The 16,782-nt window shown below is 41.5% G+C and overlaps 1 protein-coding gene across 2 annotated transcripts in view; it reads right to left on the reverse strand.

Moving 5' to 3' along the window:
- Window positions 1-6,409: 6,409 nt before the first annotated feature.
- The window catches only part of ETNK2 (ethanolamine kinase 2), an 87,200-nt gene continuing 76,827 nt past the window's right edge, over window positions 6,410-16,782 (reverse strand). For both annotated transcript variants that reach the window (XM_077295045.1, XM_077295046.1), the window contains 2 exons: window positions 14,495-14,568; window positions 6,410-10,817 (listed from right to left, as the gene is read on the reverse strand). In XM_077295045.1, coding sequence (XP_077151160.1) covers window positions 10,745-10,817; window positions 14,495-14,568 — 147 coding nt within the window. In that variant the 3' untranslated portion in view covers window positions 6,410-10,744. The remainder of the gene's footprint in view (window positions 10,818-14,494; window positions 14,569-16,782) is intronic.

Consider the following 16,782-nt stretch of genomic DNA (forward strand, 5'->3'; position numbering starts at 1 on the left):
GAGCTTGTCCTGTCGTCTAGTTTAACCATCAGGTCTTTCCAGGTGCTCCTAACCACCAGGTCCATAACAGTACAGCTGGCCTACAAAGTGTTAATGCATCTCAATAGAGGGATAAGAGAAGTTCTGAGACCATTTTTTTTTCTCTGCAGTGTGTTTTGTCTTTCTTTTCCCCTTAACCTCTGGGTGGTTCAGGACTCAGGTGTAGATATGGACATTCAAGGTCTGTCCTCTTGTGTTGATCAACTCACTGCAAGGGTACAAAGCATTCAAGATTATGTAGTTCAAAATCCGATGTTAGAGCCTAGAATTCCAATTCCTGATTTGTTTTCTGGGGATAGATCTAAATTTCTGAATTTCAAAAATAATTGTAGACTGTTTCTTGCTTTGAAACCCCGCTCCTCTGGTGACCACATTCAGCAAGTAAAAATCATTATTTCTTTGTTACGTGGCGACCCTCAAGACTGGGCATTCTCCCTTGCGCCAGGAGATCCTGCATTGCTTAATGTAGATGTGTTTTTTCTGGCGCTTGGATTGCTTTATGACGAACCTAACTCTGTGGATCAGGCAGAGGAAATCTTGCTGGCTTTGTGTCAGGGTCAGGATGAAGCGGAGGTATATTGCCAGACATTTAGAAAGTGGTCTGTGCTTACTCAATGGAATGAGTGTGCCCAATTTTCAGAAAGGGTCTTTCTGAAGCCCTTAAGGATGTTATGGTGGGGTTCCCCACTCCTGCTGGTCTGAATGAATCAATGTCATTGGCCATTCAGATCGATCGGCGCTTGCGTGAGCGCAAGGTTGTGCACCATTTGGCGGTATCCTCTGAGCAGAGGCCTGAGCCTATGCAATGTGATAGGACTTTGACCAGAGCTGAACGGCAAGAACACAGACGTCAGAATGGGCTGTGTTTTTACTGTGGTGACTCCACTCATGCTATCTCTGATTGTCCTAAGCGCACTAAGCGGTTCGCTAGGTCTGTCACCATTGGTACGGTACAGCCTAAATTTCTTTTGTCCGTTACTCTGATTTGCTCTTTGTCGTCCTACTCTGTTATGGCATTTGTGGATTCAGGCGCTGCCCTCAATTTGATGGACTTGGAGTTTGCCAGGCGCTGTGGTTTTTTCTTGGAGCCCTTGCAGTATCCTATTCCATTAAGGGGAATTGATGCTACGCCTTTGGCCACGAATAAACCTCAGTACTGGACTCAGTTGACCATGTGCATGGCTCCTGCACATCAGGAGGATATTCGCTTTTTGGTGTTGCATAATTTGCATGATGTGGTCGTGTTGGGTTTGCCATGGCTACAGGTCCATAATTCAGTATTGGATTGGAAATCAATGTCTGTGTCCAGTTGGGGTTGTCAAGGGGTACATGGTGATGTTCCGTTGTTGTCAATTTCTTCTTCTACTCCTTCTGAAGTACCTGAGTTTTTGTCAGATTACCGAGATGTATTTGATGAGCCCAAATCCAGTGCCCTACCTCCTCATAGGGATTGTGATTGTGCTATTAATTTGATTCCTGGTAGTAAATTTCCTAAGGGACGACTTTTCAATTTATCTGTGCCGGAACACGCCGCTATGCGGAGTTATATAAAGGAGTCCTTGGAGAAAGGGCATATTCGCCCGTCGTCGTCACCGTTGGGAGCAGGGTTCTTTTTTGTGGCCAAGAAGGATGGTTCTCTGAGACCTTGTATAGATTACCGCCTTCTCAATAAAATCACGGTCAAATTTCAGTACCCTTTGCCTCTACTGTCTGATTTGTTTGCTCGGATTAAGGGGGCTAGTTGGTTCACCAAGATAGATCTTCGAGGGGCGTATAATCTTGTGCGTATTAAACAGGGCGATGAATGGAAAACAGCATTTAATACGCCCGAGGGCCATTTTGAGTACCTGGTGATGCCATTCGGGCTTTCTAATGCTCCATCTGTGTTTCAGTCCTTTATGCATAACATCTTCTGAAAGTATTTGGATAGATTCATGATAGTATATTTGGATGATATTTTGGTCTTTTCGGATGATTGGGAGTCTCATGTGAAGCAGGTCAGAATGGTGTTCCAGGTCCTTCGTGCTAATTCTTTGTTTGTGAAGGGGTCTAAATGTCTCTTCGGAGTTCAGAAGGTTTCCTTTTTGGGCTTCATTTTTTCCCCTTCTACTATCGAGATGGATCCTGTTAAAGTTCAGGCCATTTATGATTGGACTCAGCCTACATCTGTGAAGAGCCTTCAGAAATTCCTGGCCTTTGCTAATTTTTACCGTCGCTTCATCGCTAATTTTTCTAGTGTTGTTAAACCGTTGACTGATTTGACCAAGAAAGGTGCTGATGTGGTGAATTGGTCCTCTGCGGCCGTTGAGGCTTTTCAGGAGTTGAAACGTCGTTTCTCTTCGGCCCCTGTGTTGTGTCAGCCAGATGTTTCGCTCCCGTTTCAGGTCGAGGTTGATGCTTCTGAGATTGGAGCAGGGGCTGTTTTGTCTCAAAGAAGTTCTGATGGCTCTGTGATGAAGCCATGTGCTTTCTTTTCTAGAAAGTTTTCGCCTGCTGAGCGTAATTATGATGTTGGCAATCGGGAGTTGTTGGCTATGAAGTGGGCATTCGAGGAGTAATGACATTGGCTTGAGGGAATCAAGCATCGCGTGGTGGTCTTAACGGATCACAAGAATCTGACTTATCTCGAGTCTGCCAAGCGGTTGAATCCTAGACAGGCTTGATGGTCGCTGTTTTTCTCTCGTTTCGATTTTGTGGTTTCATACCTTCCGGGTTCTAAGAATGTGAAGGCCGATGCCCTTTCAAGGAGTTTTGTGCCTGATTCTCCGGGAGTTCCGGAGCCGGCTGGTATTCTCAAAGAGGGGGTAATTCTGTCTGCCATCTCACCTGATTTGCGGCGGGTGCTGCAGGAGTTTCAGGCTGATAGACCTGACCGTTGTCCAGCGGAGAAACTGTTTGTCCCTGATAGATGGACTAGTAGAGTTATCTCTGAGGTTCATTGTTCAGTGTTGGCTGGTCATCCTGGGATTTTTGGTACCAGAGATTTGGTGGCTAGGTCCTTTTGGTGGCCTTCCTTGTCACGGGATGTGCGTTCTTTTGTGCAGTCCTGTGGGACTTGTGCTCGGGCCAAGCCCTGCTGTTCTCGTGCCAGTGGGTTACTTTTGCCCTTGCCAGTCCCGAAAAGGCCTTGGACGCATGTTTCCATGGATTTTATTTCAGATCTCCCTGTCTCTCAAAGGATGTCGGTCATCTGGGTGGTTTGTGATCGCTTCTCTAAGATGGTCCATTTGGTACCCTTGCCTAAATTACCTTCCTCCTCTGATTTGGTTCCATTATTTTTCCAGCATGTGGTTCGTTTGCATGGCATTCCGGAGAACACCATGTCAGACAGAGGTTCCCAGTTTGTTTCAAGGTTTTGGCGGTCCTTTTGTGCTAAGATGGGCATTGATTTGTCTTTTTCTTTGGCTTTCCATCCTCAGACAAATGGCCAAACTGAACAAACTAATCAGACCTTGGAGACCTAGCTGAGATACTTTGTTTCTGCTGATCAGGATGATTGGGTGACCTTCTTGCCATTGGCTGAGTTCGCCCTTAATAATCGGGCCAGTTCGGCTACTTTGGTTTCGCCTTTTTTTTGTAATTCTGCTTTTCATCCTTGTTTTTCTTCAGGGCAGGTTGAGCCTTCGGACTGTCCTGGTGTAGATTCTGTGGTGGACAGGTTGCAGCAAATTTGGACTCATGTAGTGGACAATTTGACATTGTCCCAGGAGAAGGCTCAACGTTTCGCCAACCGCCGTCGCTGTGTTGGTCCCCGACTTCGTGTTGGGGATTTGGTTTGGTTGTCGTCTCGTTATGTCCCTATGAAGGTTTCTTCTCCTAAGTTTAAACCTCGTTTCATTGGTCCTTATAAGATTTCTGAAATTCTCAATCCTGTGTTGTTTCGTTTGGCCCTTCCAGCTTCTTTTGCCATCCATAATGTGTTCCATAGGTCGTTGTTGCGGAGATATGTGGCGCCTATGGTTCCCTCCGTTGACCCTCCTGCTCCGGTGTTGGTCGAGGGGGAGTTGGAGTATGTGGTGAAGATTTTAGATTCTCGTATTTCGAGACGGAAACTTCAGTACCTGGTCAAATGGAAGGGCTATGGTCAGGAGGATAATTCCTGGGTTGTTGCCTCCGATGTCCATGCTGCCGATTTGGTTCGTGCCTTTCATTTGGCTCGTTCTGATCGGCCTGGGGGCTCTGGTGAGGGTTCGGTGACCCCTCCTCAAGGGGGGGTACTGTTGTGAATTCCGTTCTCGAACTCCCTCCTGTGGTCATGAATGGTACTTCGGCGAGTTCTGTCCGTGGACTCCCTCTGGTGGCTGTGAGTGGAACTGCTGGTTCTTGAGGTTGCTTCCTCAGCTGCCCTCGTTTGCGGCTGGGCTGGCTTCTCTATTTAACTCCACTCAGATCGTTACTTCATGCCAGCTGTCAATGTATCAGTACTGGTTCAGATCTCTCTCGGATCTTTCTGATGACCTGTCTACTCCAGCAGAAGCTAAGTCCCTGCTAGTTCATTTGTTGTTCATTGTGTACTGAATATATTTCTTAGTACTTGCTAAGTTCTAGTCCAGCTTGCTAACATGATATTGCCTTGCTAGCTGGAAGCTCTGGGGTGCAGAGTGGCACCTCCGTACCGTGAGTCGGTGCGGGGGTCTTTTTGCACACTCTGCGTGGCTTTTTGTAGTTTTTTGTGCTGACCACATAGATCCCTTTCCTATCCTCTGTCTATTTAGTGAAGACTGGCCTCTTTTGCTGAAACCTGTTTCATTCCTGTGTTTGTGACTTTCCTCTTAACTCACAGTCAATATTTGTGGGGGGCTGCCTTTTCCTTTGGGGAATTTCTCTGAGGCAAGGTAAGGCTTTATTTCCTATCTTTAGGGGTAGTTAGCTCTTAGGCTGTGAAGAGGCGTCTAGGGAGAGTTAGGTACGCTCCACGTCTATTTCTAGTGTGTGTGATAGGATTAGGGTTTGCGGTCAGCAGAGATCCCACTTCCCAGAGCATGTCCTGTCGTCTAGTTTAACCATCAGGTCATTCCAGGTGCTCCCCCACATATGGGGTATCGGCGTACTCAGGACAAATTGCACAACAACTTTTGTGGTCTAATTTCTTCTCTTACCCTTGGGAAAATACAAAATTGGGGGCAAAAAGATAATTTTTGTGAAAAAATATGATTTTTTATTTTTACAGCTCTGCATTATAAACTTCTGTGAAGCACTTGTTGGGTCAAAGTGCTCACCACACATCTAGATAAGTTCCTTAAGGGGTCTACTTTCCAAAATGGTGTCACTTGTGGGGGGTTTCAATGTTTAGGCACATCAGGGGCTCTCCAAACGCAACATGGCGTTCCATCTCAATTCCAGTTAATTTAGCATTGAAAAGTCAAATGGCGCTCCTTCCCTTCCGAGCTCTGCGGTGCGCCCAAACAGTGGTTTACCCCCACATATGGGGTATCGGCGTACTCAGGACAAATTGTACAACAACTTTTGGGGTCCATTTTCTCCTGTTACCCTTGGTAAAATAAAAGAAATTGGAGCGGAAATAAATTTTGTGTAAAAAAAATTGAAATGTTAATTTTTATTTAAATATTCCAAAAATTCCTAAGAAACACATGAAGGGTTAATACATTTCTTGAATGTGGTTTTGAGCACCTTGAGGGGTGCAGTTTTTAGAATGGTGTCACACTTGGGTATTTTCTATCATATAGACCCCTCAAAATGACTTCAAATGAGATGCGGTCCCTAAAAAAAAATGGTGTTGTAAAAATGAGAAATTGCTGGTCAACTTTGAACCCTTATAACTCCCTAACAAAAAAAAATTTTGGTTCCTAAATTGTGCTGATGTAAAGTAGACATGTGGGAAATGTTACCTATTAAGTATTTTGTGTGACATATCTCTGTGATTTAAGGGCATAAAAATTCAAAGTTGGAAAATTGCGAAATTTTCAAAATTTTCGCCAAATTTCCGTTTTTTTCACAAATAAACGCAAGTTATATCGAAGAAATTTTACCACTATCATGAAGTACAGTATGTCACGAGAAAACAGTGTCAGAATCGCCAAGTTCCGTTAAAGCGTTCCAGAGTTATAACCTCATAAAGGGACAGTGGTCAGAATTGTAAAAATTGGCCCGGTCATTAACGTGCAAACCACCCTTGGGGGTGAAGGGGTTAAAGCTGGATTTACACATAGTTTGGAAACAGTTTTCAATGCATGTCTTTTTTTTGCCCAAGCTAGGAATAGATTCCGAAAGAATGGAAGGTAGAAAGGAAATACATAACATCTCCTCCCTTTAGGATCACTAAAAAAAAAAACTGAATAAAAAATGGCATGTGAGATTCCAGTTTTGCTTTTTAATAAATTATACTGCTTGTAAATGATAGCACATAACAAACATGTCATTGTCTTTAATGAAAATAATTGTAAGCAACATGTAAATAATTTATTAATATACTTATTTCGATTTTATCCCCCCACAAAGCAGAAGCTAGATTTAGGCTACATTCACACATCCATGTAACTTGTTTGTGTTCTGTCTGTTTTTTTCTTGGACAGCACTCCGACTCAGAGTTTCATTGATCCATACACACATTTGTTTTAAAATTGGATCTGTGTCTCAGATCACTTCCTATTCTTATCCAAATTGTGGATCACACTAGACCATTAAAGTCTATGGGGATCCGTATTAAATGGATGAAACATAGAAGACAGTTCCATCTGACTTTCATTCATTTTTTACTGATCCATTGTTAAGACTCAATAGATACAAGAAAAGTTCCCACAATGCACCGCCTTCAGTTTTTTTTTTTTTTTTAAAGAAGCAGCTATGATGACTCCGGAGAAGAAAAACTTGGCTCAAGCGTCAGTTTCTTGAGTTTCTAGCGGTGTTTTTCAAAAATAAAACTCGTACCCGTTATACTCTATGTAGCGATTTACATGTCCGTGTATTTTCGCAGACTGAATGGTCGAAGCCAAATTACGGAGATCTGTCCAATTTTGATTTGAGTAATTGATCTCTCTAATTCAAGTCAATGGGTCCATGAAAATAATTGTACGGTAATCAGATGCTACCCGTTTCTCGCGATCTGTTTGATATGAAAAGGATCTGAAATCTTCATAATTTTTCAGAGAATAATTGATGAAACCCTGGCCAAACTCTGATGGTAAGAACTGACACACTGACCAAACTCTGTTAAAAAAACACTGATGAAGCATAGACCGTTTTTTGTGTGCAAAAAAATTACTGACATCTGAATGAGGCCTTGCAACATGTGAATGCAGCCTAAGTCTATACTTTTGTCACAGTTACATTACAATAAAGTGGACAATGATATTCACAGCTTTTCCAAAATTGCCTGTCATAAAAAAGAAGCCTCAAATTATACTTCTATAGTTCATGGTATAAGTACGGACCGCGGTGCACAGATAAGCAGCGGGTCTCCTCACCCGAACTCAACAGCCTCATATACCAGTCTGCCGTATATCGGTTTGAAGACCCGGGAGGCGGTCCAGCATCACGACCCATACTTGGACAGCAAAATACGGATGTGTCAAACAGGCCTAAGGCACAGACTGCAGTCCGAAAATCCTCTATGCATGTTTTTCCTTAAAACACAGTTTAACATAAGTGTTTTAAAACATTTTGCATATTTTATATTTCATGGAATCTGCACATATTTAGCCAAAATTTTCCACATTTGTTCGCTACATGTGTTATATCTTGGAAGTGTCGTTGTATTATTATGTGGTACACAACAAACCATTCTAATTTAATTTGCCAGTAACTTAAGGCCACTTTCACAATGCAGGACATTCGGCCGTATTTTGCATTAGCATTCGTAAGCCAACACTTGGAACGTAATCGACACCAAGGAGAAGTAGAAGGGATTTGCATTTCTTCTACGTATCTCAATTTGGGTTTTGTACTACAAATACCAAATACTGACCACTTGAATATGGCATTATGGTGTGGTTTATTTTTTTTATAAATGCTCTAGGTATACTGATTTTCTGATGTAAAATGCATGTGTGTATATAACAGAAAAACGACGAAAATCATGATGTTAACAGATTTTAGGGAAATGCTGTCTATCCAAATATCTACACACGTTACTTCCGTAGAACTGCTGTATGGACACGTGTTCATATAGCTGATGTCTAATTTTTAGTGCTTGTATTTTACAAACTAGCAGCAGTTTTGGTTCCAAGTTTTATGAAGGTATACAGAAACTGAAAAAACTGAGCATGAAAGGATATCCTGCATGGTACTGCCCTCATGAACTTGTTTTATGTTACAGCCTGTATTAAATTGAATTATTTTTGGTTAAAGTGCCTTTTAAAATCTAGTTTTTAACCTTGTTTTTTTGTAAGCAAAAACATTATGAATGTCAAGTGTTTTTGAATGCGATTTTACAAGCATTTTTAGTGGCAATGGCATGGTTTCCAATTCATAACATTTGAAACGAAGTTTTTTTTGCCATTTTTCAAGACCTATAATAAAGCCAATGGGGGAAAAAAGTCAGAAAAATGCACAAATACAGCATGTTTGAAAAATAAAAGCACAAAAAGCCATCAAAGTGCCAAAATGCATTGTTTGTAGTGTACACCATATTTTCCTATAGCCTTGTATATAACAACAAGCCACGCTGTTTTGGGTAAGAAAAGTGCTTTAAAAAAATCAGAAAAAATTGCAAAAAATTGTGCGAAACCACCCTAAATCTGCAATAGGTTTTATATTTTTGTACAACCCAAATACTACACAAACAGAATGTAGAATTATCCAGTATCCAGGATAGAAGAATTTGCTCCATGAAACTGGTTAATACTGGAAAGCACAGATAATTAAGACTTCTAGGTCCATCTCCAGGCTTTAGATATTTGGTATAATTATTCACCATCACTTATTGGGGATAGGAATTATTACTGCTTAGAAGTCAATACTGTATACAGTCTAGGCAGATAACATCTCAAAAATGTAAAAAGGCACTTCAATTGGATGAGCAGAAACAATGCCGGTAAATCTTGCACCTGCGAGGTCATCACATATTGTAGGCTGCCCTGCACGCTCTACATTGTCCTGGGCTATATGTGTTAGCTGAGTGTATTGTACAAGTAATAATCCATACAGTAAGAATGAATGTTCACATTCTAACTAAATTGTGATGCGGACCGGGATTTGTCGCAAGACACCTTTCTTTGCACCTTTATCATGCAGAATATATTGTATTTTCTTACACCAAAAGAGACACCGATTTGGTTGGTAGTTAGTGGAGAGGTTAATATCACAAGCTCCGGTGGTCTACAATAGTGGCTCCTCTCTTGGTGATCTAGCGTAGAAGAGGAAATGTTATTGTCTAGCGGTCTGAGATAGAAGTGGGCACGGCTTTATAACAATGTTATAGTTGGGTGTCATCAGCCCGAACACAGTGTTGTATGGGCCTCACCATTACACACAAATTTGTAAAAATTTTCCAAATTTTACAGTTTATCTCCTAAACATGGCAGAACTGTTAAGTAAGCACAAAAAGCTTTTATTCAGTCCCTGCAGCAACCAAAGTCAGGTTTTACTATGAATTGATCATTTCTGTCATAATGGTCTCACCAATTACTCTGGGACTCATTTAGAGGAACACCTCAAAGTTTGAGAAGCATTGTGGTTTAGGCTATATTACCAGGTGTATGGTGTTCTTATTTTGTTACCTGGTGTTCTGCTATAAATATAGGTTTTACACCTGGTGGTCTACTGTCTATTAGAGAAAAGGGGATCTTATTACATAGTGGTCTAATGGAAGATAAGCAGTTTATACCTGGTGGTCTGGTGGGTCAAATCGCTGGAGCCTGTTAAGGTCAGTAAACCATTTCATCCTGTTAGAAAACTATATAGTGCAACTGATGAAGAGAGAGAACTGTGTTTGCTGAGAGAGAGAACTGTGTGGCTTAAGTCTGTAAACTAAAAGATATTTTTTCCTGCTAAATATGTATATTATAGTACAAAAAATACAGTAATTGAGAAAGGATGCTATATAAAATCATTGCTTGCAATTGCTGTTGAGTTGATCATGCATGAACAATGATAATTACTGATTTATTCACATTAACAGGAAACTTTAAAGAGACCCTGTCACTATATTTTTAGCCCTGTTTAAGGACCTAATAATACAAGGACAAGTCCATTCTCCTAACATCTGAAACAATACTGAATTTTCTGTGATCACAGAATTGGGAGGAAGTGTGGGTAGCGCTTCCCTCATGAATACGGTGGACTCCATATTCATTCACAACTTCTATTAGCCTAACAGAACAATTTTGTGCTGCATGGGCTAATAGAAGAGCCCTTTAACAGAGCAGCTTAGTATAGTGAATGACTTGGTTTAAAAAACTATGCTACAATATTGTGAATCATTTTCCATGAGTACATTTGTGAGAGAAATTACGGGAAATGTACTTGCCTATATAGCCATTAAAAAGTTAATGAGACAAAGCAAAAGTATCAGTCTGGATCAGATATTGTCCTGGGCATTGTCAACTGGCTAAAAAGATGGTCATCAATGGTAGGGACTCTAGAAAATGCACAAAGTTTGTGTAACTGAGCTGCAATTCTAATAGGAGACCCACAGCTTATTAGACAATGTTGTTGTGTCATTGATCCCATGGACACGTTATAAGGGGAGGGCACCGCAGACTTTCCAGGGCATCCAGGTTTTGCTTTAGTTTCCAGTGATAATTTGTCACTTCAAGTCCCAAAGTGCAGTCACTTGTGGCTTCACATGAAAGTATTGTTGGAATCTTAACATGGCATACCTGATAAAAAAAGAGAAAATAAAAAGTAGGAGATGACTAAAGTACCACAAAGCAGGTAAGAGAAAGATAAGGGAACAAGATATCTGATAATATTTCTACAGAGGTCATGATTTGAGCTGAAAAATATTGCTGACAAGCCATATTAGGTACAAAACATAAAAACTCTAATTCTAAGAGAGTCCGACTACTCCATAGGGAACACTGCCATTCAGTCAAAATGATGCTCCCATATGTGAGTGAGCACAGACTATGACTTATTTTTCTCTGAATATGAATTGTACTTTTCAATGGTTTTTGAGGTACATATAATTCAATGATTAACTTTTCTGAAATGGGTGGTCCAGCACCTAAAATATATTTTCTAGCTATCTATCCATAAGCACTTTTGTAATATCCTTTTTTTTTTTTTTTTTTTACACAATACTTTTGCCTAGCTACTTAAATTCTAAAAGTGATTTTTTTTTTTACTGTACTTCCTGTGACGTTTTGTTTGAGATTAGTGATGGTAGAGGAGGCTGGGGCTGCACTCGTTTCTCTGCAGAGTCCATCACCTCCCCTGGAACAGGACATCACAGGGTGCAGTGCTGCAGTTATTCACTAGTTTGTTGCATTGTCCCCCCCTCTAAGATGTCCTGGCTCCTGGGTGATGAACGCTGTGGCAGATGCGAGTGAAGAGTCTGCATTTTTCTCCTAACTCCACCGTTGCGGTAGCGTCTGTGAAAGAAGACATCATCAGGGGGTGGAGACAGAAGCAGCGAATGACACCAGCCTCATCCCACGGCTTCTAGCACCGCCCTCAAACAAATTGTCATCAGGGGGTGTCAGTGGTGTCACTTACGGCTTCAATCTCCCCCTGACAAATGTTTTTTCTTTTACAGAAGCCATGGTAGGGGCGGAGATAGAAGCAGAGGGCTGGCGCTGCACTCACATCTGCCACAGTATCCATCACCCAGGATCTCTTCAGAGGGGGCAGCGATGCAAGAAGTTAGTAACTGCAGTGCTGCCCCTGTGACATCCTGCTCCAGGAAGGTCGGCCCCGACAAAATAATAAAGCCTATACTCACCTCCGGTGCTGGCTCCATTTCAGTGGTGTCGGCACTCGCGTTCATGGGGCTGTGATGCATGAAATGACACACGATGAATGGCGCCCAATCAGCTCTGGCGTCACTGTCTCATCTTTTGGACAAACTGAACATGAAGATGAAATCAGCTGCAGCCCTGGCTTCCTCTTCATGTTCAGTTCATACAAAGGTGGAGACAGTGACGCCAGCGCTGATTGGGTGCCGGTGTCATGTGTCACAACACAGCATTGGGCGCCGGCATGGGAGGTGAGTATAGGCTTCATTATTTTATCGGGGATAAACATTTAGTTTAAGAAGGGGTTGAATTAGTAATAGACAATCACTTTAAGTGCTAGACCAACCCTTTAACTTTTTTAAGTGGTCTGAGGGGAACAAAATAACTGTAATTCCACCATTGTTTTTGAGTTTTTTGCTTCTTTACAATGAAGGTAAAAACAAGTTAAAGGGAACCTGTCACCTGAATTTGGCGGGACCGGTTTTGGGTCATATGGGCGGAGTTTTCGGGTGTTTGATTCACCCTTTCCTTACCCGCTGGCTGCATGCTGGCCGCAATATTGGATTGAAGTTCATTCTCTGTCCTCCGGAGTACACGCCTGCGCAAATACCCGAAAACCCCGCCCATATGACCCAAAACTGGTCCCGCCAAATTCAGGTGACAGATTCCCTTTAAAGCAGTTGACTATAACATACCGTTGGACCACTGTCAGGTCCCCAGCAATCATAGGAAAGCATAGCAGCAGCCCCTCAATCAGCTAAACTTGAGCAAACAACTTTTGAATGTTTGAATGTTTTTTTAACTCTGCATCAAGAATGTATAGCATATAGTACGGTGATCTTTTTCTAAAGCGCCACATCAGAAAAAGTCCCATCAATGGCTGCCATAAAAAACTACCCATCAGCCGTTAATGTTAGGGGGTTTACAATGTTATGGAGTCTAAGAAATAAAGTTTCTCCTTGTGAAGAGTGTCAAGCTGACATAATGACAATTTATAGACCATACAATGCTCCTCTGGGAATTTAATATTTTGTCATTTTCATTTTTATTATATAAATTAACAGCACGCATCAAATAAGCAACTTTGTAAGATGTCTTATCAAAGAAATTAGATTTTTTATTCTTCAGTATTGATCTTTCACTCTTAATTCATGGGTAAACTCTGTATTCAATAAATTCCCCATTTCTCGGAGAGGATATGGCTATGACTGGGGCTTTTAAAATGTTATGAAGTGGACAGAGGTGGGAGAGGAAGAAGCTGGAGGCAGATACAGATATTCTACTGAAGGTTCTCCCGAAATAACAGTTACAGAGCACCAACTGCCATCTCCTATCCCAGTCATGGAAAAGTCTGTATTCACTGAATATAGATTTTACCTGTGAATTATTTTGAGAAGCAAAGAGCAGTCAAGTGGGAGAAAAAAGCAGATTTCTCTAATAAGATATTACAAAACTTCTAATCTTCATGTGGACTATTAGTTTATGAAAAAAATAAAATGACGGTTACTCTTTAAATATGCAAGTGGAATTTAGCAATGCTAAATGTTAATATTAACCTTTTAACAAGCCTTGTCACGGGACATAGAATAAAAAGCCAAATCAGAAACTGATCGGCAGACAAGTGTTTCGGCTGTTTACCCCTCATCAGTGCAAAGTAGGAGGTTTATTTCAGCTCTTTCTCTCAGCCAAATCAGACCTTTGTTTTACATTGATGAGGGGCAAACATCCCAAAACACTTGTCTGCAGAAGAGCTTCTGATTAGGCTTCTTATTCTAAGTCATGTGGAAAGGCCCATTAAAGGGTTGATCGTGACATTTAGAATTGCTACATCCAAGGGACACAAGAGGTCCAGCCCTCTTCTCTGAAGAGGCCATTTACAATCCTATGTCAGACTTGTAGCCTACACCAAGAACACATATCTTATTACACAAGTATCTCACTAGCTTATTGTTTATTTTCCCTTTCAAAGAACAAAAAGACTAGGGGATAAATAGCAACACGACTATGAGGAATCCATTCATTGGATAGACACCTGCAAATTATGATGTAGCTCATTCATTTTAGCAAGGTTTCCGCAAGAGTTTCTGCATTTTTGAGGACAAGTATGATGTTGCAGATTGTGTGAAGCTAGTTTTAAAAAATATCAGAAACCTTAAAACAAACCAATAATGTTAATGTGGACAGAGTTACCTTGTGTAAACAGGGAATGTGCTGCCAACGTGATGTTGTTTACATGGACATCAGATGTTGGCGCGTGTAAACAGGTTAGTTAACATGCAAAAATTGATCGGTCCAAATAGAGCTTTAGTATGCGCTTACTCAGCACATGGTGTAAATTTCAAGAAGCACCAAATGATTAAGCATGTCTTTTGTTTTTAGGTTCATAAATTACTATACATGTAATTTGAAGGGTATGTGTCCAATTGCATTGTTTAAGTAGTAGCATAAAGAAAACCCAGACTATTTGGTACTGTTAGTTCATTGGCAATCATTTTCTTGCCCGTGTTCATGTAATACCAGATTTGGACACCAGAGATCATGCAAATTCCATTTCACGTATAGTACCTCCCAAGCTGTTCTAACTTCAATGAGACACTTACTGTGCAAAGTTAAAGTCAATGTCTGAAAATCTGTGCTGAATGAGAGCCCAAAGACCCCAGAAGAAGTGTGACGCCTGGAAAAAAAAAAGGAGTGGTTTCAAATGTGACTGAAGCCTTAAAGGAGTTTCCCATCTAGACATTTATGGTAAGGTTAGAGATCTATAAGTAAGATTAGAGCTATATAATAGCAGAAACCTACTGACGCAACAGCTATCCATATACGTGTCTGTTCTAATTACAAGTATCGTGACTTGTACAAGCTAAGTAATCTATATAACCAAACAGAGTACATAACTATAAATAAATTACGTATTTAGCCTATGGATAAATCTGAATGCAGTTGAAATCATTACTTTGTCCACTATAGCAATATCAAGTGGTTAAAGAGAGCCTGTAACCAGAGTCATGCTACCCGATCCACGGTGTGTCGCTCACTGAAATACTGCAGCATTTCAGAGAAAACAGAATGTGAGAAGCCGGTGGTGGACTTCAGGGAGAGATCTGACTAGTCTGATGATGTCCACGGGTGGCTTCTCCTCACCCCACTCCAGGTGATTGACAGGTATTTCACCATGCACAAACATGGGAGAGACCTGTCAATCACATGGAGTGGGGCAAGGAGAAGCTGGTTGGGGGCCGCACCAGACTAATCATGTCTCCTTATAATCCCCAGGCAGCTCTTAAAACTAGGTTTCCTCTGAAAGCCCGTGGCGTTTCAATTTTTCCTTACAGTGTTTATTTTCAATTTTAATAAACTGGACTTTTACAGATGCAAAGACACCAATTGTTTTTTTATGAATGTAAATTTGCTTGATTGCTTAGACAATATATTGCAGTACTTTGGTACTGCTGTATATGGTGAAATTAATGATCTCATATGAAGCCCAGCATGTGGCAATGGCGAGGTCCTTCATCAGGTCCCCACCTGCCATCGTAGCCCATGAAACCAATAGGCACATAACAAGCCCCCCTCACTTTTCACTCCTGGGATTTAACCATTGGATGCCGTTATCTGATATTGAGGCAGCAACTAAGTGGCCACTGCTGTTAGAAGCAGACTACGCTCCCATGATTAGCATTTGGTGAGTTTTTGAAGTTACCGATTTTCTGCAGTATTTCTGTACGCTTTAGGTAAATTACGTTACCTGCATTTTTTTTACTGTGATTTTCTTTTACACGCGTCTTTACCACATTTTTTTAATCTGTGTTTTGTCTCTTTATGGTATGTCATGTTTTAAATTAAGTTTCTTTTGTTGTTTTTAATACTTCCTAATATTTTGCTTTGACAAAACTTTATTGATACAGTCATGTGCGGACATGCATTTTTAGTTCGTTTCCGTGATGGAGAAGCAATGAAAATGAATGTGCTTTTATAACCTGCAACTTTTCCACACCTAATACACTCCTATGGGAATTATTTTCATGTAAAACTCAATTTCTCTTGCAGGTCTCAAAAATGCACCAAAGATCAGTTTACATAGTGTAAGACAAAGCACAGTGGGTATGAGATGTCCACAAATCCCATCCACTTCGATAGAACTGTAATAAACAGTATTTTTTATGCAGAGCAAATGAGCAGCATTAAAAACTCCTCAAAAAGTCACTGCGGGAACTTAATGGGAATCTGTCACCACAGCATTCTGTAATGTTGCAGATAAGCCCCAATGTAACCTGAAAGATAAGAAAAACAAGTTATATTATACTCCCCCAGGGGCGGTCCGGGTCCGGTGCCTCCCATCTTCATGCGATGACGTCCTCTTCCTTGCTTCTTGTGGCCTCTCTGACCTTTCCCGGCGCCTGCGCAGTGCAGTACTTTGCTCTGCCCTCAACAGGGCAGAGAATTACGCCTGCGCAGGAGCCACGACAGAAGCAAGGAGGATGACGACGTCGTATGTAGATGAGAGGCGCTGGACCCGGACCTGCGACGCCCAACGGACCCGAACCGCAGCGGACCTCCCCTGGGTGAGTATAATATAACCTGTTTTTCTTATCTTTCAGGTTACATCGGGGGCTTATCTACAGCATTACAGAATGCTGTAGATAAGCCCCTAATGGCGGTGGCAGGAGCTTATATACGAAAAATGAGGTGACAGATTCCCTTTAACCTAACCGATGACATCTGCCTTGCATGTAGCAGGCTCTGTTCCTGACCTGTAATCCTCAGAAGTCATATGAAACTCTTTTTTAGGCTACGTTCACATTTGCGGCCAGCGCCGCAGCGTCGAGCACCGCAGCGGCGCCGCATGCGTCATGCGCCCCTATATTTAACATGGGGGCGCATGGACATG

The sequence above is a fragment of the Ranitomeya variabilis genome, chromosome 3, assembly GCF_051348905.1.
Source record: "Ranitomeya variabilis isolate aRanVar5 chromosome 3, aRanVar5.hap1, whole genome shotgun sequence".
NCBI lineage: Eukaryota > Metazoa > Chordata > Amphibia > Anura > Dendrobatidae > Ranitomeya > Ranitomeya variabilis.